The sequence below is a fragment of the Onychomys torridus genome, chromosome 1 (genome assembly GCF_903995425.1).
Source record: "Onychomys torridus chromosome 1, mOncTor1.1, whole genome shotgun sequence".
Lineage (NCBI taxonomy): Eukaryota > Metazoa > Chordata > Mammalia > Rodentia > Cricetidae > Onychomys > Onychomys torridus.
The window spans coordinates 71,511,724-71,539,452 of NC_050443.1; the positions used below are offsets into that span (position 1 = coordinate 71,511,724).

General features: G+C 40.9%; 1 protein-coding gene across 7 annotated transcripts in view; it reads left to right on the top strand.

Moving 5' to 3' along the window:
* Nucleotides 1-27,729, top strand: part of Dlg2 (discs large MAGUK scaffold protein 2) — a 901,904-nt gene that overhangs the window by 707,436 nt on the left and 166,739 nt on the right. For all 7 annotated transcript variants that reach the window (XM_036186483.1, XM_036186442.1, XM_036186459.1 and 4 more), the window contains one exon: nucleotides 27,191-27,305. In XM_036186483.1, coding sequence (XP_036042376.1) covers nucleotides 27,191-27,305 — 115 coding nt within the window. The remainder of the gene's footprint in view (nucleotides 1-27,190; nucleotides 27,306-27,729) is intronic.

Below are 27,729 nucleotides of genomic sequence, written 5' to 3' on the forward strand. Positions count from 1 at the left end.
ATGCTGAGAGTCATATGACATGCTATGTTATGTTCCCTTAAACGCCATATAACCAAAGAGTCCACATAACTAGAAAGCATTTATACAACAACATGGTGTAGAGAAAGACAAGTTTGGTGTGCTAGGATGCAATGCAATACAGTAGGACTTTTGTGTGGGACTACACACACAGATGATTGGGTGAGTATGAAAGAAATGATGTTGTGTTGTGTGGATTAAATAAGGCTGACATCTGGAGTCAGTCTATCATTAAACCCAGACCCACTTTGACTCATCCTCTTCTCTCGACCACTTCCTCACCTATGAAATGAGGGTGGCACTTACTTCACAGGGTTGTTGTTCACAGACGGTCCTCGATGGCATGTGGAACTGGATGGATGCAATTGTCAGAGAATCCCAACCTATTGCTTCCTTAAAGAAAGGAGCCTGATAACTTTAGATCTGAGAGAAAGCATCTCCTGGATGAAAGACATGGGAAGTAGGGTAGAGAACAACAACAACAACAACAAAAAAAAAAATAGAAACAAACTAAAAAAAAATAACAACAACAACAAAAAGGCAGGTTTGAGTATGACTTAAAGCAGACAGAATATTAGGACTCTTGCATACCCTGTAATTCGGTGTGGACTCAAGTGAATTGTGTCTCTCTGTCTCTCCCCTCCCCCTCTCTCCCTCCCTTTTCTCACTCTCTGTCTCTGTGTGTGCCTTGCTGCTGTCTCTCTCTCTTCTCCTTTTCCTCCCCTCCCTCCCTCCCTCCCTCCCTCCCTCCCTCCCTCCCTTCATCCCTCCCTCTCTCCCAAGGTTGTTTAAAACACGGAAAGCTGGAGAATTCTATGCAATCCTAGGGCTTCCTAAGAAACAAGATATTTTTCTCAGTCCTTTGTTAAAGGATGCCATCAAGCAATACATCACATTGTGAGGAGGGAGATGGGTTACACTGGGCAAAGATGAATTTCACAAAGCTAAAGTCATCCTTTGTTTCAAACAAGACAGTACACTGCAAATCATTTAGACCACAAAAAAATACCGAACTCAAATGGTGTCATTACAACTGCAAAATTCAGAGTTGCTACTAGGGATAACTGCTATCATTATCACTCTGAAGGGGAGAACAGACTTCACCTTTGACCTTCGACAGCTGAATATAATTAACATGGTTACGGGTTGGCTGGCCTGATCATTTCTTGCAAGAATTTTTTTTTCTCCTCGCATACATCTATAGGGTGCATATTCAATTGTATTTTGTTATAAAAATGCAGTTTCAGGGTATTTCTCGGCATCCTTATTAAGAAAATAGAAATAATAAAAATGTAATTTTCCTGTTGGGTTGGCAAGGTGGCTCAGAAACGAGAGCATTTGCTGTCCAATCAGAGTTCAGATCCCAGCTCCCACAATGAACATCACAGAACAGCCTGTATCTCCCTGTTCTGGTCTCTATGGGCACCTACATGCACACAAGGGCATACAATTACCTCACACTAATACATGCATGAACGCACACACAAAGAAAATTTAAAATATTTTAAATGTAAATTTTCAAAACATCCTTTTAAGAAGTACCCAGTTGAAGTCTGTGAGGACTTGGTATGAACTGTCAATAATAGGAAAGAACCATAATTAAGAGATAGTACAGATATTATCCTAGCTTATGTTTTAGGGTATTTCCTCAGAAGTCTTTTCCCGGATCTTGCATCCCTTTATCCATGCAGTCTAGCCTGGCATAGTTAATGTCGTGACCTCACAGAGGTCACACAGCAGAGCCTCATCTTTCCTCTGCAGTCCTGTGTTCTTTAGTATGTGCATTCATGAACAAAAGCTGGATTTATGTTCCCTGGGCAGCTATTGGTGTTCTCTTGGCCTGGTATTTTTTTGTAGTGAGAAAAATGGAAGAAAAAAATGAGAGTACACATAGAACCATGGACTATTATAAACAATGGTGGAAATAAGGCATTGTTTACTGTTCAGATTTATGAGTTAGTAAATAACTGATGAGCAAGAATAGACTCCTGGGAAATGGGAAGCTTCGCTTTTGGGTAAACCTTAGTGATATTGGAAGAATTCAAACTAAGGTCTCTTTGCTGTCAGGCTGCCACCAACCACTGGGTATTATTAGCCTTTCATCTAGACAATGTGCCTCACTCAGATGCTTTCTCACTTCATCCCTAATAATGGGCTGAGTGAGCTGGAGAAATCCACCTAAGTGGTCTCTTTATTTAGCCATCCAAGTGACTCTTCATATCAGACAATAAATGTAGGACTTAACACATCTTCATTGCAATTGTAGCAGCGGGAGATCATCGAGAGAATAAGACAAATGGCATTGCAGGTGTCCCCACCAAGGGTTGTGGGATGCAGGTGAAAGAGATGGCACTTGGCCACTGAGGCTCCCTGGAGTGTCAATTAGAAGAGGCAGTGTGGGCGTAGGTTTGGAGGATAAGTACAGTTGTTGAAGGTTCTTAAGGAGGCAGTGCCTGATGAGGGTCCTCATGGAAAGATCTGGAGGCATGAAAACGTAACTATTCAAATTTTACCTGTTGATGGGGGTAAAAGAGGATCCAGCGGTAGGGGGAGAGAGGGTGACTTTGAGGTCAAGCATGGCAGTCTGGGTTGGTGACCTGAGCATCTCTAGCCAGGGTTGGTGCTGTGTACATCTGACCCTCTGTTCAAACAGCGGTATTTTAATTCATTAATGGCATCTAAAGTACAACAAAATGCAGTTTTAATAGGCTGCATTAGGAGATCAATGTGTTCCATTTTAGAGTAGAGAGGGAGAGTGAGGGCAGGGTGGGAGAGAGGGAGCGATTGATGTTCCTCGAAGAAACAAATTGTTAGTGTAGTTGAAGAAGCAGAAGGATGAAAAAAAATGTCCATGGTGGAAAGGGTTCTCAGCAGTGAAGGAGCAAGGTGCCTATACCCTGACTCCCCTTGACTTTCTCCCGCCCCCACCCCCACCCCCAGGTGTTCATTGTGGAAGGAATGCCAGAGTCTGGGAGGGATGTCAATGACCTTGCTTCCTGTGCCACTTATGGAGGCTAAGAAAGCTGAAAAGGAGATTGATTAGGACCGATGGAGAAAATGATGGGCAGAAAGGCCCCAAGGCTTGAGGAGAGTCCTTGTTATCTGCAGAGCTCCAACCAGGCCTGGCATTATAGTCCCCTGGAGGAACGTTCATTCAAGCAGATTGACACTTTTTTGAAAGTGATATTTCATTGGAATGGGGTTTTGCTAGAAATGGATTCAGTGATGACTCTTAATGAGTGTCACCCTGCTGACTGGATTGGGGCTGTGTTCTGCCTGCCATCTGTTAGCACTGCAGAGCTCCCTGAAGGTAAGACTATCGTCCCTGACCTATGTGGTCTCAGCAGAGTAGAGTGTATTTGTGACAGCCTCTTAGAATTCAGATTGTATCTATAGAGTTTCTATGGATTTCTTCTGTTTGGGAACATTTGATGAGATGCCAGGGTTTGAATCAGCACAACTGCCCCAAATCAGTACTAAATCAGTACACATCAGTAGCTCACCACTGAAACGGTAATGCTGTTGAAATAAATGCTGTATCAGACCAAGTTACTCAATCTTTTAGGATCTGAATTGAAGGAATGAAGCAATAAAGATGGTAGTGGGATGATAGGCCAGAGCCCATAAGCACAGGGAACTGTTTTGTACTTTCAATCGATATAAACATCTGAAATTAATTTTTTTTCAAGGACTTGAATGATAAAATCAAACCTCTTAAGACTTTCCCGAGGATGTGAGTTATTGCTTCTTTAACATTCACATGCCTGTGTGCACATACCCATAAATTCCCAGAGTTACAGAGCAATTACAGCTGAGGTCTGGGCAGAGAAGTGGGATTCAACCATCTGCTCTCAGAACATGTCTCAGCTGACCCAGAATACTCCCTCTGACAAACCCTTCTACCACACCAAAGCTAAGCTTTTTTCTGAATAAAAAAATAGAAGATGTATGTTGCCACAAAGCCAGCAACAATATCTATCCCATAATTCTTAGAGTCTCCTCTGTGGTTCCAACACAAAGCTGAGTAGAGGACTTCCGTGTTTGTAGCTGCTGTCTACAATTTTTTTTTCATCTTTTAACTTTTTTATCTATCCAGCAAACACATATCATCCATCTGTCTAGAGTTGGATATGTCATAACATGGAAGTAGGTTCCAATATAGCAGTCCTCAGTGTCCAGGGACAGAGAAGTCACTTGTTACAGTACAGTTTGACCACAGGAGATAAGATAAAGAAGCATTGAGTAGGTGGTTGGGGCACAGAGGGGCATATCTTTATTCAGCATCTACTATATATCAGGTTACCTCAGGATACAGATAACCACCCATTTCACATAGGCCTGCCACAGAATATCTGTGTGGTTGCTTGTGGTAGCAGGGTTCTTGTTGGTTTGTTTTCTGTGCCCATTCCAGTCAGCCCCTGGGATATCTTACCCATGTTCTTCTCTCCAGGCATTTCTAAATTCTAAGACCAAAGCCTTGTCCTATCATAAATGTTTGAGTTAGTTCCTAGCATACCCTGACCTCATTCTCAATGCCCTAAGGAAAATCTACCATATATTCAATTATTTATTTCCAGTCCTCCCAGAATTTTTAATACTTACTACATCCAAGAGCCTATGCTAGACATTAAAAAAAAAAAAAAGTACGAAATGTCTCATATCCTTCCAACATGTGTCCTTCAGGACTTATTACTGTCAAATTACAAAACAGGGCATGGCTGTCATAGAATGTTTGGTGAGTGTGTAGCACAAATGCCATCCAGGGCTTCACTGAGCAGAAGGCTAAAGAAGTATTGGGAAGAAATGGTAGCTCTTCTGGTCCAGAAAGATTGGTTCGGGAGTTAAGACAAAAACAAAATCATTGTGAGAGACAGAAAAGATAGTAGTCACAAAAGATTTGTGAGTGGGAAAGCAGAGAATCTGCTCTGTAACACTGGTGCACTGAGTCTCTAAGGGGAGTTGACCACAGAACTTAAGATGGCGGCTGAAAACAGATCTCAACAGCCTTGCATGCAAGGCTAAGGATTTGGAACATTTGCTTTCATAGTCCAATTCTAATCTCATTACTTGACAGAGTCCACAGTGGCTCCTTAACACAGCTGATAAACAATCTGTTTCATATGAGGGGGAAGAACTAATCTCCATTTTAAGAACTCCCATTTTGGTGGACAACCAGTCCTATCCATGGAATTCTGTGAGTCTGACATTAGGAAATGTATTTATTGTTTGATTCATTCACTCCTTCATTTGTTATTGTTATTTTTCTTTAAAGGTAGTCTTACATGGCCCAGGCTTCTCACAAACTCACCATGGAGCTGAGGGTGACTTTGAATCCCTGATCCTCCTACCTCCACTTGCCAAGTGCTGAGATTATAGGCGTGTGCTACCATGCCCTGTGCATGCCGAAGTTTAATACTCATCAGATGAAAACACCTCAACCTTCACCTCTGTGTGATTTATCCCCTTACTCCTGCATGTGCATATCCGCTTTCATCAACATATAAAGCATATTTGTTTCTTTCTGAAGACAGCTTCCCAAAGAAATCCCGCTTCTGATAAAAATGAGAAGTGTGGCGAATATCATACAGGACTTTATGGGAGGGAATGCCATGAATGTTAACAGCCACACATTCAACAATGCTCAGGGGTCCAAAAGTACAGTCTGCTGAAATTTACAGACACGATATATTTAATTTAGGACCAAGAATAATATATAAAAAAGAGATGCATGCTGATTAATGATATTAGGTGTGGACTTGGGGAGGCAAGGATGAATGTTGTCCCTGGCATTTGCAAGATGGTCCATTTGTGACTGTGTCTTGTATTTGTAGAGATGACAAGAAAAGATCTTACTGTACACCTGCTGTTCTTTTGTTCCACTTTTTAGATGTCATATTTGCATATGATGTAGCCTATGGTGAGTGTTAAGTCCTGGTCTTCTGCTGATTGGTCAGGGTCATGAGTGAAGGGATGTGTACCACTGTAATTCCATTCTATCAAGCTTCTGTTTCTGCCACCATCAACTTCTAGTTCTTGGACTTGGCCATATTTCTCCATGTCCACACAGATATAGTCATCTGCACAGAGCTTTTTGTTTGTTTGTTTTTCTTTTGTTTTGTTTTCAAGACAGGGTCTCACTATGTGGCTCAAGCTGTCCTGGAGCTCACTCTGTAGACCAGGCTGGCCTCAAATTCACAGAGATCCACCTGCCTCTGCCTCCCAAGTTCCAGGATTAAAGGCACGTACCTCCTTACCCGGTTGCACAGAGCTTTTGGAAGATTGAACGAAAGCACATAAAGAGTTCAGAGGAGTGGAGTGGTCAGTGTAGTATGAAATTGCATCTGAATAAGCATGTCATAACAAAATTCACAGCACATTCAGAAAGGGTGGGGCTACATTTCAACCGTACACAAGCGCTGTTCCTCTTAACCATGTCACTAAATTAATATCTTCCAGAACTTAGTTCTCTCCTTTCCCAAAATAGATAGGGACAAACAAGTACAGCATGTTGCCAGATACATACCCTCCTACATCATCTGCAGTCCCTGCTTTGTAGTTCCAAGCTAAGGCACAGATTCCAAACCAATCTTATAGTACCATCTCTGAAAAGCTTTTAGCATCTTGGCATAAACTGTAATAATTCTACATTTATATCAGGATGAAATTTCTCCCCTGCAGTGGATTCAGATCATGAACAAGACCAAAGTTTGGTGAGGTTGAATTTGATAAGAGGGGTTAACTTCAGGTGGTTTATTTTTTGCTTTCTGCAATGCTGTTGGCTTCATAGTTCCCTAGAGCTCCCACCAGCCAGAAGGCATGTCATAGGTAGCCAGTGTCATAATGGTACAGCCCTATAGGGGTAAGTCCCTCAAAGGATCTAATCTTTTCAATGTTTTTGGAAGGAAGATGTACACATCTCGCTTTTAGCTGCCCTTTGTTCCAAACCAAACAGCACCATGCTTTTTACTAACTGATGCATTCTCTTTTTAATTAGTAAGTTAATTTGAGTAAAGTGAATGCAGTGAGCATATTTTTCCCTTTTCCTCTCCCTTTTATTTAACTCTTTTTCTATACTTCTTTACCATTGTTAACATCACCAGCTACAGACAGTAAACCAACTCTCTGAAAGAGTTATAATAAGCATTATGTTATGCTAAATCAGTTTCAAGGGTCCTGTCAGCCCTGACTTAAAAACAAAAAGGGGTGGACATGTAGAAGTAGGATATTTGCCTAGCGTGCCCTCAGGTTGATTCCCTAGTGTCTCCATAAAACAAACAAAATGCATAGATGACTAGAAAGGCCTGAGAAATATGTCCAACTATTTTCAGCTTAATGAGGCTGGGTCTCATTTGGACCCGGACTTTGTGCAGCATTTTTGCATGTATTATTTTACTCACCCTCCCAGTAATCTTGGGATTGTACTTGGCAATGTTTCCAGTTTAGAAAGGCTAAGCAATCTGCCCCTGCTTATCCACATTACACAATGTGCCGCTGGTGTGCCTGCTATGATTTCTTTTGACCTCAAATTTGATAATCTTGTTGAATTCAATTATATCTTATGAGCATTGTGTGCTATGCACTTGTACTAGTACTAGAAACTAAATATACACAATTGTTGAATAAGATTTATTGCCTTCTTCCATGTGTTTCCAGACCAGAAGGGGAAATAAATAAAAGGAACTTCCCAAATACGTCATAAATGTCATTATGAATACCTGTGAGGCATAGAGCATGATAAAGAAGGGCATGACTAACTCCACTTAAGAGAGATATTAGAAAAATATTTACTATCAAATGAGACAGAGAACTCATCATTTAATGAAGGAAAAGGGGTTAGACATAAAGGGTGGGTGCGGCATATTGCCTATCTATATGTGCTGAGAGTACATTGGATGGATGGATGGATGGATGGATGGATGGATGGATGGATGGATGGATGGTCAGTTGGTTTTGGTATTTGTTTTGTTTTGTTTTTGTTGTTGTTGTTGTTTGGTTGGTTGGTTGGTTGGTTTTTGTTTTTTTTTGAGTCAGACCTCACTATGGAGCCCAAGGTGGCTTTGAACTTGCTATGCAGCCCCAGCTGGCCTTAAACAAAGTTCTCATTATTTCCTGGGTCTGACTTGATAACTCTTACAGAGGTAAAGATACTAAGTGCTAGGAATATCTAGAGGCAGGAAAGATAGGCTTCTATCCATGGTGATCAAATTAATCTTGAAGGAGGTGGTCACATTTTATCTGAACCTGAGCTAGAAGAAAGACATATGGATTCTATATTCATTTCAGGGGAAGGGGGAGGGTGGGATTCCTTACTGACAGGCCTATAACTTGCTATGACAACTGGTTTGGCTTCAAATTTTCCATGTTCTTGCCTCTGATTCCTAAGTACTGAGATTACCTAGCTTATGTGGTTCTGGGGATCAATCCCAGGGCCTGCACATGCTCAGCAAGCACTCTACCAACTGAGCCACATGATCTCTGTATTCTAACTGACTTAGCCTCTCTTATTCTCTAGCTGCCTCAGCTCTTGCTTTCTGGTTTCATATTCCTCAGCTGTAAAATCTGGGATAATGCCATCTATTTCAGGTAGTAACAGGATCAAGTTCCCAGTGACTACTGCAACTTGCTGCTTACTTGTACTACTCTTGAATACAGGCCTCTGCTCAACTTTCTAATCTTCACCGCTGTCTTGATATTTCCTTCTAACCTCAATTCCTGCTTCATCTTGTACCCAAGACCCCAGCTGAGAGAGAGAGAGAGAGAGAGAGAGAGACAGAGACAGAGAGACAGAGAGAGAGAGAGAGAGACTGTGTATGACCACATTCTTTTAGGAAATGTCCTTGTACTCTGTTTTGGTTTTTTGTGTTGTTTCGGTTGTTGTTGTTGTTGTTGTTGTTGTTGTTGTTGTTTCCATTCCCACATATTGTAGAAGAGTGACTTAAGTTATTAACAGAGTCTTTGCCTAAATAGAGAGAAATCACTTTCACTAGTGGAGTTCCTGAGAGAAGCATATTCAGAAGGAGATTGGCAGATGTACAATGTATTAGGGAATGGTTCAGAATCAACACACAGCAAAAGGGAGTAGCACTGGGCAGAAGAGATGTTCCAGTGTTGATGTAATCCCAAGGAGCACTCCTAAGGAAAGGGCCAGGAAAGTTGCCATGAGTTGAGGGTGAAGAGGTGGAGACATCATATGCTTCCCAGGGTCACTGACTCCCTGCGGCCCTCTGAAGGCAAGGGAAGCCAAGGTCATTCAGCCTGGAAGGGAGATGTGAAGCACTGATGTGTCTAAAGCAAAGAAACTGTTTCTCTAAGTGATGACTTCATTTCAGGCCAGAGATTTTGTTCCTAGCCCAGATTTGGAATTTTCAAAGCCAGAGAGACAGGAGCAATGTATTAGTATCCCACTGCTGCTCTAATGAATATGCAAAATCAAACAGCCCAAGGAAGTACAAATGTGTTGTCTTTTGCCCCAGAGACCTGGAGTTTGAAATCAGTTTCACTAGGCTGAAGTTAAGGTTTCAGCAGAGATTACATTCCCTGAAAGCTAGGGGTACTGTTATTTGTTTTTAGTTTTAACTCTTTAGCCTTTGGGCACCTACCTCCCAGCTCTCAAATAAATACATGGAGGCTAATTCTTACTTATAAATGCCCAGCCTTAGCTTGGCTTATTTCTAGCCAGCTTTTCTTAAATTAACCCATCTACCTTTTGCCTCTGGGCTTTTACCTTTATCTATTTCTCTATTTCTTTTCTTTCCTTCCTATTCCATGTCTGGCTGTGTCGCTGTGCATCATTAAAATAAATGTTCCATGGCATAAATGAGTATAACACATCTTAAAATAATATTCTACAAAAAGAGGGAGATCATTTCTCTGCCACGCTCCCCACAAGCCTCTGGAGCCTGCTTGACTTCTTGGACATCACACCCTTCCTCACATCCCTGCAACCTCTTCCTCCCATTGTCTCATCTGGTTTCATCCTTTGACTTCCCTGTATGAACTCATTTAACTATAGTTATAGTTTAGATTATAGACCCAGTCTCTCCATCTCAGCGCTCTTAACATAATGTCACCTTCAAAATCCTTTCAGTTATATTAGGTTCTGTCCATGGTTCTGGGATTAGATACAGATAGTCTTGGGGGCAGTTATTTAGCATACACAGCATTGAAATCAAACCCTGTCACACTGATGCTGCCACTTGGGCATATTTAGTCATCATTAGGATGTCAGCACTAACCTACTCTTGTCTGCATTTCTTCACAACATCAAGATTACTGAAGGCAAATAATTTATATGCCAGCGGTCACTGAAGTCAGAAAACTTACCCTCTCTGTTCTGGTCAAAGCAATCCAGAGCAAGAACACATTAAGAAGTCATCAAATCTAGGTGTATTGACACTTGCCTGTCATCTTAGCACTCAAAAAGCTAAAGTAAGATGGTGAAGAGTTTGAGGCTAACCTGGGCTAAGTAAAAGATCCTCTATTAAACCAAGGGCTGGTGATAGGATTTACTTACTGGTGGAGCAGTTGTGTAACATGCACAAAGCCCTTATTTGTATCCCTAGCATAGGAAACAAAACAAATAGAAAGAAAAGAAATTCAGTCCATAGAAATTATGAAGGAAAACAGGTATTCTTGAAATAATACCTAAGACAGAAGAGGGGGTAAGTGCTTGTTCCGACCGCTTCCTTTCCTGGTCCTGTCACTGTCTCCCTTTGACTGGACTTTGTAGAAGCCACTTTTCCCAAGGAACTTGGGAAATATGGTGTGTGTGTGTGTGTGTGTGTGTGTGTGTGTGTGTGTGTGTGTTAAATACTAGAGCAAGAAAATTGTAAGAAGTGAACGTGAAATGATTTAGCACACATACTCTAAATCTCAAACCCCAAACCCCAAATAGTCCTCAAGAGCCAAAGTTCTGGCCAAGTAAATTTGTGCTTGTTATTCCTCTCTCATCCCTCTACTACTGCTAGGATATATAGTTATTCCTTGTCAGCACATCTATTTCCTCTACCTGTACATTCCTACATCCTGAGTTATAAACAAGGATGCTATCCATTGGCATGCTTTCAAGATTGTGCTCCTACCCGAGCCTTGGAATGTCTTAGGCATTTTCCTTCCAGCAGCAGGAACAAATAGGACTTAGGAAAAGCTGGAAGCCGTTGTGAAACATTATGTTCACCAGTGATTAGATCAGAGAGCAGAACTAGAAAACAAACGCCCAGTGGAAGAACCCCTGGCTCCTTGGGCGATTTTGATCAAAGGCTAGCTCTCCAGAGTGTCTTATAAAATCCACCATATTTCCTGAGTGTACAGGCTAGTTCTTTAAATAGCCTACTCAGCTCTACTTCCATCTAGTCAGTTTTGTGCCTGGCCTCTAATCTAAACGATTACCAGGCCCAAGAGACCATCCAAATTAGATTTTAATTTCATTATAATCTTCAGGAGCACACTGAGTTCAATTCATTATGGTCCTAAATGGAGATGCAGAAGGAAGTTTCTTTCACAGGCTCCTCTTCCTTCTCCTCCTCCTCTTCCTCCTTCCCTCCTCACTCATCTTTACTCAACTGTTAAAAGCTCTTTAAAAAAAAGGTTTCAGAGACACATGCTTGAGGGTCCTGTTTCTGTCTGTCTGTCCTGCCTTCCTCAGCATTGACATCCTATAACCAGAGTACAGTCTCAAGCACAGGCAATCATCAGTCCTCTGAGTGGAAGTTTTATTTCACAGACTTAAGAGATGACCTTGGCAATGGAGAAGGTGGATTGCTGGCAGGTGGGAGCAGACATTATACCCCCTTACATTTAAATTTTGCTTCCCAGTGTCCCCAAATCTTCCCACTAATGCATGGGTTCCATTAGCAAGACTCTCATGCAGCTAAGAGTTCCCCAGTTTCATTTGGTAATTCAGAAGCCAACGGCCTCATTAGAAGAGTCTGTTTTCCATTTTCTCACAGACGTTGACATCGAGTTGTACTGTCAAAAGATGACCCAGTCCCCTTTGCTCAGCACTTTCTCTTGATGGAAATAAATTTCTTCTGTTCGGAGACCGAAGGAGCATCAACCTTTGTCCCTGCATGCTGTTCTCTGACTCCGATGTGCTTCTGTCACCCCGTGCCCAGTCTCCCTTGCCCTCCCACTGCTTCCTGATTTTCTCCCATTGGTCTAGGTCGCCTCCTCCCCAGTCCACCTGCTCTCTACTTCTCAGGTTCCCACGGTTGCCATGCGTGTACTCTTTTGTGCTCACATGGTGCCTTGTTTGTATCGGAACAAACCTTTTCTGGCCTATAGCCCCAACTACACAGTAAGTTCTTTGCAGTCAGAAATTAAATAGTATAAGCTTTTCTTTCTCTTTCAACACATAGATAGTAGCTGAATAGATGGATTTAAGGAGCGGTGTTGCTCTCTAGAGAGGTAGGAAAGCTCTAGTGAAAATGCACAAAGTCTGGAAACAAATGACTACTAGATTATCTTCCTCTGAGGGAACACTTTCCTTCGTCAGTTGTTGTCCAGCTCGACAATACAGAATGCACACTGAAGACAGAACCGAGGTTCATTTGACCTTGACAGGACAGACAGAGGACAAAGGAAGAGGAGGTGTTCATGAAGTTTGAATTTATCCCTAAGTGTGATAGTCCCTGGTTATGTTTCTGTTCCCCTCCTAAAATTCCACCCATATTGACAAGCAAAGAACTTAAACAGGCAAAACTCTGAGTTCAAAAAAGATGTGGGGTCAGCACAGCCCATGCAAAAAGATAGGAGAACGCTCCTGGAGCTAGGCAGCACCTGCGTGATTAGAAGAGTGTACGGCAGTGCTAAGAGTCAGGAATCCGCATGCCTCCAGGACCACTAGGCTTGTGATAACTGCACAGGCCTAGTATTGCAGGCCTCACATGTCTGAAGACAAACAGTAAGTAATGGCTAAAAATACAAAGATTGGTTGGATACCTTATAAGGAACAACTGGAGTCTCGATTCCCTTTTCAATCTGCCAGTTGTTCCCACCTCCAGTGAGCTGATGTTTCCTCTTTGGGAAAACAGAACCCAGGGAGTCTCTGCACATGAGACCTCACACATAGACTAGAACAGTGCATGGAGAACATGGGTACCATGGAAGGTATGTAGTGAGTTATGTAATCACACAGCCCCACCCACTCTTCCATCCTTATCACTCCATCATAACTCAACAACCAGACATTTAATAGGAAATAAATGGACCCATTCAGCTCACTCATATCTGTGATCACAACAGACATCCCCTGCATCCCCCAGAGGGGATGGGAGAGTTTTGAACCAGAAATGAGTGAAATAGGCTGAGCCATCAGCATCTGGGGGTAGGATGGAAAGAATCAGCAAAAAAAAAAAAAAAAAAGGTGAAAAACTGATAAATGATAGGAGAGGAAACATGAACAGAACTCTTGGTGAACTGAAAGTCACAGATGCAGGAGGCAGAAGGGGAGAGGAGATGCTTCACTTGAAGACAAAAAGAGCAGGGGAAGCCATCTCTCTCTCCACTCTCCTTTCTGTTCTTCTAAGGCTGTCTATTAAATACGAAGAAATGACTTATGCTAGGAGATAAGAGAAGGGATTGAGATAAAACCTCAAATGGGGATTTTAACAGTGGGAGATAAATACCAAGGTTTTGTTGAAAACTGGCTTTTATTTGAAAGTGTTCTTTTTACGCTATCATTTATCCTGTTGAATCAAAAATGAGCCAAATAGAGAATGTCTGTGTCTAGCTACAGTTCCCTATTGAGTAGAACAGGGCAGTGAGATGGGGGTTTGTTTTCTTTTGTTTTTATTGTTGTTTTGTGACTCTATTAATATAGTGTAAATTAGGGCAATCGTTGCCAGACTGTATTAAAAAGAGATTTTTGTATATCGATCTATAGAATCCAACTCACTGGTGGCTCCAATAAGGAATTGTAGAGTGTCGTGATCCATGCTTCCAGGATTGGAAGCACATAATGATTCACAAAGAAGTCCTTCCCAGACTGAAGGAAACCAATTAAATTGCCAGCATGGGAGGCAGAGGCAGGTGGATCTCTGTCAGTTAAAGGCCAGCCTGGTCTACAGAGAGAGTTCCAGACTGGCCAGGGCTATATACAGAGAAACCCTGTCTGGAAACCAACACCAAAAAAGAAAGAAAGAAAAGAGAAAACAACCGATGAACAGACTTGACCCGTCCGAGACTGGGCAAAGATGGCCTCCAGAGTTGAGCTTCAGTCATCCTGACTTTTTAGCTTTTTGCATTGTACAAATTGCAAATAATTGGCACCAGGCTCTGACTCAGCTCTCTGATCCTCACCCTCATGGTTCAGATTGGATCCAATTATAGGAGCTACTCCTATACCTGCAGAGGCAGCATGCTGGGGATTCCTTTTTAAATTATTAAGAGCAAAGATACATTTGCCTGATTCAGTATCCCCTGGAATTTCTGTTTGCTTGTAAATAAAAGTAAACTTTAATGCCTACTCACTTTTATTATTGCCTCATTTCCCCACCATGGATCTAGAGGATAGAATAATCAATTCCTATGTGTTTTATTCATCCCTAACTATCACTCTGGGACAACTTGTCCTTAAGCCCAGAGAAATCTCTAGTTTCCTAATTTCTTCAGTTGCTAAGGCTGCATCTTATATACTTCCTGTCACTGGAATTATTCAAGTTTGACACAGATCCCAGGGTCATAATGATGTCTCCTTAAATCGATGAGTCTTAATGTGCTGTTTTATTTGTTCTAGGTCATTTTCTTTCTTTTTTTTTTTTTTTTAATTTATTTATTTATTATGTATACAGTACACACATATCCCTGTAGGCCAGAAGAGGGCACCAGATCTCATTACAGATGGTTGTGAGACACCATGTGGTTGCTGGGAATTGAACTCAGGACCTTTGGAAGAGCAAGCAGTGCTCTTAACCTCTGAGCCATCTCTCCAGCCCCTGTTCTAGGTCATTTTCTTTGCTCCCTTGAAATGGCATCTCCTTTCCATTCTTAGTCATTTAGGCAGACTCCAAACCTAAGTGAGCACAGGGTCCCTCTATTGTCCTTCATATGTCACAGATTTAATCAGCAAGGCCCCCATTTGGAACTCCAAACTCTGTCTACTCTTCTTCATTGCCATTAGACTCACTGTTGTTTTTAACCTGGACCTTCAGAAGACAGGTCTACATTGCCTCTGTGTGTCTAGCCACTGCCCAGTCTTCCTGTCACAACCTTGAGAGCTCAAGGACAAATGTCATAGTCTTTTGAAAGACACTTGGCGATTATGTAATATCTTTGTTTCAGAACTCAAATTTTTAGTAAGCCATACTGTAAAGAGAGCAGTTGAGTGTTACATCATTACATTTTGGTCTTTTATTGAATGGCAATTTCATGTTCACATGCACTTAGAAAAGTCTTGACTTTATTGATGATCGTTTGTCAAAAATGAGGCTAACCATTTCATAGGAAGTAGTTTGCTGAAATAACCAAAACTGTTTTTCTGAGCCATGGAAATAACTAAACCAAGTGGGAAATTCTTGCTGTTAATTGTCCTATAGAAGTGTGGTTCAGTTCTTATTTGTGTGTCTAGAGGTTATGGGTGAATTTCCATTATGAGATTTTTCTGGTTGTATACTACAGAATACTTGAAATAATTAAGATAATAAATCAGAAGATAAATAGCATCTCAAAGACAAAAAGGTAACCTTAGGAGCTGAGAAAGAGTCTGGGTAGAGGATTATAAAGTTCAGAAATCATTATGTCATAAAGGACACTAAAGGTAAATTAACTCAATATTTACTTCTGGCAATATTTTTCTTCATCAGTTGAAACTTAAAAATATTTTTAATGTAAGAGCTCTCCAGGAACTGGACACATTTGTTCCATTCTTCTTGAGAAGACTAAGTCACTTTTTTATTGGGACAAGAGTGGAATTGCAGTAGAAGCAGCCTCACATCCTCAAAGAGCTGCAACAACCAAACATGCACCTTGCAGATATTCAGTGAGCCCTTATTGATAGCTGATGTACATTTGCTGAGCACTGTGAAGGAAAAGCATCCATTGTGTTGAAAGGAGAGATCACCATAGCTTGATAAAGTATCTGAGGACAAGTTGGCAGTGATGGGGAACTATTTGTGCAAACTAGTAGACAAAGTTATTCTAAGTAAATGTGAAAACATTGATGTTTTAAAGATGGTAGCTTTTGATGGTTTAAATAAAAAATGGCCTCCATAGGATCATATGTTTGAATACTTGCTTCCAGTTGGTAGAACTGTTTGGCATTGTGGCCTTGTTGGAGGTATGTCACTCAGGCTGGAAAGACTCTTGTGACTCCCAGTTTTCTGTTTCCTGTTTGTGGATCAAGACGTGAACTCTCTACTGCCCCTTCACTTTGTCATCATGGACTCTAACCCTCTGAAGCAGTAAGCCCCAAATAAATGCTTTCTTCTGCAAATTGCCTTGGTCATGGTGTTTTATCACAGCAATAGGAAAGTAACTAATACAGGAGTGAATTAGGAAAATCATCAAGACTAGTATGTGAGAGAATGACATGGATGGGAAACAATAAAGAGATTAGGTAGAGAGGGAGTTAGGGGTCTTCTGGCTATGCTATGGTTAAGAATTCTAGATAGGGCTGGGAAGATGGCTAAGTTAGTAAAGTGCTTGCATGAAAGAATGAGGACCTGAGTTTCATCCTTCTGAATTCACATTGTGGCACATACTTACTATCCCAGCACTGAAGAGGCAGCGATAGGTGGATCCCTGGGGCTTAGTGGCCATCAAACATAGCCTCCTTAGCATGTCTCAAACCAGTAAAGGTCCCTGTCTCAAAAAGCATGATGGATAGTGCCTGAAGGATGATACTTGAGGTTGACATCTGACTTCTATATCTATGTGCATGTACATCTACACATATGTGAACATGCCCACACATATATACACACATAACACAGAATTGAAAACAATACTCAAACTATGATCTAGACCTAGTTCTAGGATGGTCATGTGTATAGTTCCTACATTAGCGGATAGAATTGGAGAGCCTTTAGTATGTCAGTCATCTTGTCATTAGTACACCATGGGTTATCACAATTGATACTCAGGAAATATATTCTTTTTGGTTTTTTGGGACAGGGTTTCTCTGTGTAGCTTTGTGCCTTTCCTGGATCATGCTTTATAGACCAGGCTGGCCTCAAACAGGAAATGTATTCTTAATGAATTACATACATTGCAGTATAGTACTCCCATACATATTCCTTAATTGGATACTAATACTAATCCTAGGTGTTACTATAACTATGCAGAAAAACAGGGCTCAGGTGATGCAGCTAAGAGCACCCAGTCAGGCATGCTTTAAGAAAGAAAATATAGATAGTGTATTATGATCATAAAATTCATAAGTTTAGTTTTCTGATGAGGTCTCATGCTGGGGCTTGTTATTTCTGCTGCCACATGCTGCCCTGTATTGTCACTGTTGGGAACCCCTGTGCCACACTGTCCCAAGGTTCTTGGAGTTGTAGGGACAGGGGTCAGTTGTTCCCCCTCCTGACAATCTCCTGTCTCCTCACAATTCTAGAAAGTTTTTGTCCACGCCAGATGAACATTGCTATAGTCTGAACCTGCCAGTCAGTCCCAGCACCACCCTTTTACCAATGAGAGCCTCCATGAAACATGGTTTCAAGTTCCAACTGACTGCAAGCTGTAAGCACAAAATCACCCTAATGACATTTGAAGTTTTCATTTTGAGGGGTATATTGAGAAACCCTATCAAGGCTTTATTGTATCAATCCATACATAGAATTCTCTGTAGATATAAATCAATAGATAATAAGAAGTTGACTATTAAATGTTTACTTGGAGTGTCTAAGACATACTGAGTCAGCTGTGGACCTACCCAGGACAGGAGCAGTCATTTGTAGAAGAAAGTGTAAAATCAATGGATGATGCTGGGAGCTTGTTGTGTGACCTTGGATAAATTGGCTAGCCTCTCTGCACTTCCATTTTTTCTTCATGTTCTCTTCATCTCTTTATCCAGGGATAGTAGCTTTCCCTTCCAGATAATACATGGACATAAGTCTCAAGACACTATATATGGATACTCTGATAGGAATTTCATGGAAACAAAGACAGATATTTGTGTTACTCAAGTTATATTCAAGGGGACTGATTTACCCTGCTTCACCAGTTACAGTCTAACTGATTCTTTTGCAGGATGCAGGACGGTGAAGCATGATTATTATATCTCTGGGCACCATGATTTTTATACAAAGGAACAAGGACAAACCCCATCAAAGACTTTATATTGGCATATGCCAAGGAAAGCCTGAGCAGCACTGTTCCTCAAATCAAAAACCATAGCTCCCATTGTCTCCTGAGGCATCATGGGCTATGAGCTCACTGCTAAACTCCAGCCCCTGCCTCCCTTCTCTGAGCCTTCACTCACCCTACCAACAAAATCTTTGGAGAAAATCACCATAGGCAGCTGAGCCTTATTACTTTCAGAGATGTTGATTTTCCTCTCATACCTCTACAGTGAAGACTGAAATCAAACTTCCCCCTTTTGGGTAGAAATTTTTGAAATTGAGGAGGAAATATTCTAGATAGTAGGTGGGTTAGGAGTTTTAGGAAAAAGACCATCTTTGTATGAGTTGTTCCGTTTGTCAAACATTCCATATTTCTGTTTTTGACTCTCACATTCACCTTTAATGTGAGCAGAAGAGTACCTGTCTCCCTGTTATTGAGAAGGACCCCAAAACTGTAAGTGACCTTCCCAGTACCACATATTTGATTTCCTTTCCATTTATCAGGAACCTATTCTGCCCCCAGAACTGCAGTATGCCACACATGAATATGATCACATTACTTTCCAGACAACCTGATTTGGCAAGTGCTGTCTTCCCATTATACAGACAAGAAAACCAAGTTTTCTCTAGGTGGCAAAATCCACACCATGACTCAGTAGTAAATTTAAGATTCAAATTCAAGTCAGTTGATTTATTATACAGCCTGCTTTAGCAACAAAAATTTATGCCAAACAGCATTCCCAGTTACTGGAACAAGTAGAGTTTGCTAATTCCAGGAAGTTTCTGTGCAGATTCATTTTTCTAAGAAGCCTAGTGATCTATCTGCTTTGTGGCTCAGTTAAACAGAACTTGTATTTAGTCAAGATGAAATCTGATGGATCTGACTTCAGAGTTAACGCCGGCAATGTTGGAAATAATTGGTTGGGGGTTCAGACTGTTGTTTGCCTAGAAAACCTACTTCACTTCACACATTAAAGAATTCCTGCATAGTTGCCCAAAACCTCTTTAAAGTTCTCCAGCTTCCCTGAGAAATTTGTTCTAGTCACAATAAATGAGCCCAGTTCTGCTTGGCAATGACAGGTGGTAGTAAGGGCAGTGTTAGGAGACACAGTGTGCTGTTGAAATTTATTCTAAAAGGCAGAGCCATTCAGTAGTGGGCAGGGTAGGAGATCAGTTTTCTTTTCCTAAAGTTTTCATTCTGCTTATCAAATTCAATGAACATGTTAGTGTTTTCAAATTCATAACTAGGTGCTACACTTTGTGTTCATTTTTAGGGACAGAGGAAGAAAGGACTTCATTCTTGTCCTCATAAAGTCCATGACTAAATTGCTTAGTACTAGATACTTACAAGAGATATCTGCATCCTCTAATTGACTGGAATTTCTGAACAAATCTGGACTCTGACAAACTTGGTTTGTTACCTCTTTGTGTCTGTGTCTTTGTTTGTTTCTATCACTTCTCCTATCCCTGTGTCACACACACACACACACACACACACACACACACACACACACACACACGGCAGGGAGTCAGTGGAAAATTCCATATCTCCTTTTTAGCTCAGAATCAGGTTGGCAGCCTGAAGGATAAGCTAAGTTGAGGTTTGAAGTAAGAACAATTGTTATGCAGAAAATCCAGCCTGGGAAGATCCATGCTCAAAGCCCTGCCTGTGGCCATAGGTCCACTCTCTTAACAGCAGGTAGAAGTTCAAATGTATAGCTAAGAAGGAAGCCATCATCCTAAAGGAGTTCATTGACACAGCACCCCTCCAGGCATCACTACTTGTAAAGTATCTGGAATGAAGCATCTCTTCCAGCCTCACAGAATATGGCTGGTCCCTTCTGTGCCTGTCTGGCTCCAAAGTCCCAGGACAGCTCAGGAAATAGAAGGTGGTAAAATGGAGGCTGTTGGAAATGTTCTGAGGTCCAAGTAAATAATGAATTTTATATCATGTGAAAGAATTTTGTCAGTGCATTATTTCTTGAATGTGAAGTACAACCAGTGTTCCATGGCGGACTCCCTTTCATGTAACTATTTAAGAGTCTAGTTGGGGGGAAGAGAGAGAAGTAGGGAGGGAGAGAGAGAAAGAGCGCACAGTAATATATTTAGACTTTTCTAGTCTAAATCATTCATTATCATATATTGACTCCAAGACTCACATTCATGTCTGTGCAAAAGTACATTTCAGTTTCTGATATCAGAATGAGTCTTTGTTTGCTTATTTAAAACTGCATGATAGATGGTGCTTTTAAAAATCAATACTGCTTAAAATAATGAAAACAAAGTGCAGCATGTCAGATATTCAGAAGGGCAGTGTGTAGGGGCAGCAGTGATTTCCTCCTTTCAAAAAATGAAAGAGAAAAAAAGTGTCTCTAAGCAGATGGGAGATTTTCCTACCCTCTAAAAGCCAGAACTCCAAAAACTCTGCTTTCAGGATACAGCTTTGAAATCCTAGTTTTTCTTTCCACATTGTAAATAACCAGCAGCTTTTCATAGAGATGTCACTTGCCCTAGTTTGTCTTCAGGAGCTTGGACCTGACTGTGAAAGCTTATTCCAGGCGAAGGAGAGCTTATCCATAAGAAGTTAACCACCTAGAAAGCACTCAGTACTCCTGGCAGGGAGTGCGAACTTAAATGACAGGTGCTCTTTTGCAATTCACAGAAAAATGAAAATGAGAAGCAGCCTCAACATGAGGATTCATCCAGTGGCTTTGGTGCCTTAGCAGTTTACATAGCCTGTAATTGATGCTGAAGAAACATTGAGGAATTAAAGAAGGAAAGATGTCCCCCAACCACAAATAAGAGCAGTAATAGTTGTTCACAATGCCACACTTGTGGAGCAGTGATCAGGGACTGTGCTTAGACACGATACATCCTTCCCATGCATCATTCCTGGGTCCTGGTGACAATGGCAGGCATGTCTAAGAAAATAATAATGTGACCCCAGTGACTGCACACCACTGACATTTATCCTAGCCCCACCAGGAGGGGCATGCATTAAAGTTCGAATCCTTTAGCTTACCTACTACCAAAGAGATTCTCATAGATCTCTATGTCAAAACCCTTAGCCACATCCCAGGGGTGCTCTTCAAAGTAGCTTCTACATAGTGCTGGAATGGATAACTCAGCAGGAAAGCAGCCTCTGTTACTTGGATGTGCAGAACCCTATACACAGCTCAATGGCTTTATCAGTTGCTCTCTGAGCTGTGTCCATACTCATAAAGAATAAACAGGGAAAGGATGCTACTGCCAAGCTCAGCACACTAAGGACTGCACATACATTTGTCCTGACAGGACCACCACAGGAAAAAATGATTCAAGCTGTTTCACATCCATTTGATTCTCTAAACCAGTTTGAAAAGTAAATCTCAAAATGTACAGGTGAATAAGCTGAGTCTTAGTAATTTCCCCAGGCCTTGTTGTTATTAGTAAACGGCATGATGAATCCTGAAATCTGGCCTCCTCGCTTGTCCTTCCACTCTGATCTACTCACTGCTCCCTTTAGTAACTGACAGTTGTAAGAGGGCTACATGAAGTCAGGCTTGTGAAGGGATGTTCTCCCCGCCTCCATACACACAGCTCACTTGGGAGATGCTCATTCCAAAGTTGTTTCCTTTTCTCAGAATTGAAGCACAGCATCTGAGTCAGAGATGCAAGCATCTGGGCAGCATTAAACAATGGTAGATTAAGCAGGCTATGCCTCCTTTGATCTCTGGGTTTTGTGGTTCACCCTGGACAAATTGTAAAGGAAATTGGAGTATGGCAGAGCCCCCTCTCACTGTGTAGTGTGTGGTGTTCACACCTTTCATTAGTCCACCTGAGTGTCCATCAGTGTTGAGAAATCCTGGCAGATGAGGCCACTAATACTACAGAAACCAGCAGCAGCTTTGGAATTGGATGTCATCATTCTGAGCTCCAAATAACCTTGGATTTATAGGAGGATCCAGTGGGTCATATAATGTTCATCAAGAAGGGACCAAGCATTCCAAACCAAGGCCACTTTTGGCTTGTTCCTGTTTGGCCTAGTAGGTACACTTCATAATAGGGGGAGAGATGCTAAATCAAGGGGTTTTAGAAATGGATACAAGCTTCTATTCTCAAAGAGATTATGATGTTTGCAAACAATGAACAAGAACAGGTTGTAAAGTACACATAAAAACAAAGAATGACGGTCATTGCCAAAACCTAATCATCTGACCCATGAGCTCTCTGCTGATATTCCCAACACATCTTGAGTTAGGTACCATCCTTACTACAATTTCTCTTACAAAAAACATTGATTCAAGAATGGTTAGTAACTTTCCTAATGATATTTAGCTGGTCCATGTCAGGGCTAAGGTGTTGATATCATATACATATTCCAAATCTTAAGCTTTCTGATATTATTAACCATCATGTCAAAATTGAAAACAAAAATCCCCAGATGAGTGATTATAGTTAGAAACAATCAGATTCATTAATTTCTCAAATGCTTAGTGATTTTTGTTTGTTTGTTTGTTTGTTTTGTTTTGTTTTGTTTTTCGAGACAGGGTTTCTCTGGGTAGCTTTGCACCTTTCCTGGATCTCACTTGGTAGCCCAGGCTAGCCTCGAACTTACAAAGATCCACCTGCCTCTGCCTCCCGAGTGCTGGGATTAAAGACGTGCACCACCACCGCCCGGCTGTGAATTTTTAATATGTCATATACACTAAGCACATTTTCTATAAGACACATTTTTCTATAAAGACTGAGTTTGGTGAATGGCAGTGCATTACTTCGGTTCAGTCAATACTGGTTCATTTGACTGCAGTAGCATGCTGGGAAAGGCTCAATTTGAACCTGAAACCCTCACAGCCTCTTTATCTGCTCTAGGAACAATTATCCTTCTGCTCCAGTGAGCACCATTGCCTCTGCTATTGGCTTTACCCACTTCATTTCGAACTCCATAGGTTTGCTCACTTAATATTTTTTAAGTTGGCATAGAAAATAATGCGTTTCATTATGGTACTTCCACTCATGGCTATCATGGTTCTTTGTTTATGGCTTTTTCTTGTGACCCCCCTCTCCATCTGATCCCCTTCCTCCCTCTGTATATCCATGTACAGTTGGGTTTAGATATCATTGAATATAGAGGGGGAAACCACGAAGATTTTCTCATACATAGAGGACAGAAAAGTTCGCTGAAGCCAGTATTTCTTGACACCACTATTAACACTCTGCTTAGGAGTTAGTTTTCAGCACTCTATTGCTAGTTATAGAAAGCCCAAGAAGTATGAAATAATTTATAATTTCAGCACTTACCAGCTGCCTTTTGCAAGCAAGGCTGTGCAGGATAAAGTGTTCCTCTCTTACTGTGGTGGCCCACCTTAGCATTGTCATGCTTAATGTCTTTGTAATGTCACAAGTTCATTCAGGTTCTATCTTGCTCCAAGCTACATGGTGTAAAGATTAGCATGTTTTAAAAATCTCAGTTGAATATTCTCATGAGGCTTGAAATCAAGACAGAGTGCTATCAATTTAGCCAAAAAATACCCCAAAGCGGGCGAGCAGAGGCACGAGGGACACATTTGAGAAAGAAACTGGGTTGATAAGGAGTAGGTATATTAGTTGTTTGTGTTTTCACTGGTTGAATGGATTTTCAATACTTTGATAAGACATAAAGACTGACATCTCACAGTCTACATAGATGTTTATTTCTAAAGCATTTCTAACCATAACCTTGGTTTATCGCTATGAAGTTGTAAACATGCAACTTCCCCCAACCTCACCCCATTTGTATCTGTAAACCTACTGTTCACAAATTGGCTAAATTATGTGTACCTCTGTTTACACTTTCAAAAGGTAAAAGACAAGTACCTTGAATACAAGATTTGAGATTGAGCTGAGTGTCAAAATGCTAAATCAAGAACAGGATGTATGCTAGATAAGGCCAAGGCAGCATAAGTTACCAGCCATGGTGAACTTAAACACTATACATTACTACATGAAGGAGGGCAAACAATGTAAGAACATGGCAGAAAGTATTGGGGTTATCTAAGGAGCCATACTGCAATGCAAATGCACTTTAATAATAAGGCAAGTATCCTGTCATAATACATGCTGTAGTAGCACCATCCTTAAGAGAGCCTAAGATAGAGTCATCGGCGTTCTTAATTGTGTGTAGGTTAACGGTCAGAACTGTTTCATGCCAAGTGCTAGACTGAGTTGAGGAGAACAGACACTGCCCAGAGAGTAATGAAGACAACAAAAAGGTTTGGAAGTACTTTGACAAAAATTATTCGAAACGTGAACATTTGCTTTTGGAAAAGGAGATAGACGTGTGTTGCCTTCTTTCTCTTGCAAAATAATGTTGGAAATCAGCAGATTTTTTTTTTTACTTGCAGCTATTTGATAACTAAATTTACCTAATGATTTAGTTCATTCCTCATTCACTGATCAGTCATTCAGAAAAGGTGTTATGCACCCTTATTAACTCCCTCTGGACTATCAGACTGCATCATGAATTAGGGAATCCCTACAACGAGACATAGTCTCTTCCCTAAGGAGCTCAGCCTAATGGAAACAGGCAACTACACAAATAACTGCAAGATAGTGAGACAGAGGCAATAATACAGCTCACTGGACAGACAGTATCAGGTATTGATGGCCAGGACACTTGGTAGAGTTTCCCTCTGTCATCCTCCAGTCCTCAAGGTTGTGCAGCAGAGAGACCTATGTCTGCATGAAACTGAGATGAGACCAGGCATGGAGTACTTCATCTTCAGAGAGCAGTCATATGACATGGATCTGAGAAAGCTGGGACTTTCCACTCTGTGTCCCCAAACAGATCAGTGAGTTTTTTTCTTTACAATGTGGAAACATGTGCCTATAATCCTAGCACTCAGAAGGCTGAGGCAGGAGGAACACAAGTTCAAGGCAGATTGTGCTCCATACACACAGTGAGTTCCACAGCAGCCTGAATTATGTAACAAGACATTCTAAAATAAAAACAAAGTGTTAGTGGAGACTATGTGGTTATTGTACAAAGTATTGACCAGCACTTCTTTCTACTTATGATGCCATACTGACTTCTTCCATAATATGCACACATACAATAAGACACTTATTTACCATGGAGAGCTGTGGAGGCCTAACACCTAAATACATGGGGCTTGTTAGATAAACAAGTATAAATATAGAATGTTATTAAGAAAAATCATATTTATAGGTTTGGTAGAAAGTAGCTAGCCATCCATGTTATACTATTTAAAAAGAAGAAAAAGATATTTTAGCACAGTACATAGATTCAATGCATGTGTTTGTGATCATGTGATCACAAGCATACCTACACCAGCATACAACCCCCTCCCCTGATGAGCTTTGGGGAAGGACATCTGTGAGAAATAAGGCAAAGGACTTTCCATCCACCTTCTATGTTTATATAGTTGAAATTATTTTTTTATGATATCTGTAGCCTTCATTTGATGACCTAGGAAAGAAATGCCCTCAATGCCCCATGTGTACTTGGTGCCATGTGGTCCATTATAAATGTTAGTTCAAGCTGGATGGTGGTGGCACACGCCTTCAATCCCAGCAATCAGGAGGCAGAGCCAGGCAGATCTCTGTGAGTTTGAGGCCAGCCTGGGCTACCAAGTGAGTTCCAGGAAAGGTGCAAAGCTACACAGAGAAACCCTGTCTTGAAAAAACAACAACAAAAAAAAAAATGTTAGTTCATCCTTCTAGGAAGCATGGAAATACAGCTTGTGCAAGATGGTTTAAGTCTGCAGACAATATCACACCCATATTCATAAGTGTTTTCCCTTGGAATGAAATGCAGTGTTTCAGAATAAAGTCAATAGATTTTAGATGAACTATGTGATTAAATCTATATTTGGCTTATTTAACCATTTAAGGCTGAATTATTAACAGGAAGTCTGCCAAATCTTGATAATTCCAGGCTGTATTTCAACATCGGAAATTACTAACCTACTATTATGGGCATATTTAGTCTTTAGAGTACAAACTTTCATATTTCACATTCTGAACTGAGTAAGTATTCTGTTAGATGCTGCCAAATCTTTTAGGGAAGGCCATCTTGCAATTATCAATACATGTTACATGATCTGAAATGAAAGTGAGCTTCATGGAACTTCTTAGTTTAAAGAATTTAAAACACAAAACTGGAGAGATGACCCAGTGCTTAGAGATCTTGTTGCATTGCCAGAAAACCCAAGTATGTACTTATACATTCTCTCTCTCTCTCTCTCTCTCTCTCTCTCTCTCTCTCTATCTCTATCTCTATCTCTATCTCTATCTCTATCTCATACACACACACACACACACACACACACACACACACACACAAATAAAAATAAATGAATGCTTTTTAAAAAATAACTTAAAACAGTCTCTAGGTAAATCGACTTTTATTACATTAATTTAGTTATCCTTGTTTTCATGAAAATTTGTAAATAATTTGAATTGAAAATCAAAATATTTTTAAATGTGCTAGTGAAAGCCTGGAATGGTGGCACATACCTTTAATGCTAGCACTCAGGAGGCTACATACAAGGTAAATCAGCCCCCCCACACACACACATACATACATAGAAATGAGACTGAGAAAATGTGGGTAAGATTAATAAAGACTGTGTTACTGAATTAAGGGTGGTATGGAACTTTAAACTTCTCACAAGTTTGGGGTGTCATGGCTCTATGTTTTCTGGGTAATTTTGGGGAAGTAACTGATCTCTTCCTTTCTTCTGGGAATTTGTGAGTAAAAAGCACTGGTTAACAGACATGCTTTTCTGAAGGTGAGAGCCTGCCTGGTACCTGGAAGACGAAAGACAGCGGAGAGCAGGGGTGCTGTCTATACAGCGTGTCTAATTTTCAGAATGTACAGAACCAAACTTACCATTCTTTTCCTCTGTTCCCAGATTACGCCCGATTTGAGGCCAAAATCCATGACCTACGAGAGCAGATGATGAACCACAGCATGAGCTCCGGGTCCGGGTCCCTTCGAACCAATCAGAAACGCTCCCTGTATGTCAGGTAGGAATTGGAACATTCCTGACTCAGATGTACTTGTCCTGAGCAACACAACACTTAGCAACACAAGTGCTATGCCTGTGTTCCAATTAGCCCTTGTCTGCTCAAAAGGCCTTGCATTTAACCATTTTGAAGTAATTTTTGAAATGCTATGAGGTTAAAACTTTTCCCTAGTTTTATCTCTTAAATTTTTTTCTCTTGAAAAGAAAGGGGGTCTGTCTATGTAGCTGAAGTTGACAAACGCTGGAACTTTCTTCGTGTTGGAAACATAGGTATACATCATCATACCTAGTTCTCAAGTTATCCCTTGATAATATTTAAATATTAATAGGTTTCATTTATGGCAAAGCTTGAATGAATATATTGAAGCTCTGGACATTTGCTTGTAGTGAGTCTTGGAAGAAAATATTCCTTATGACTTCCTAAC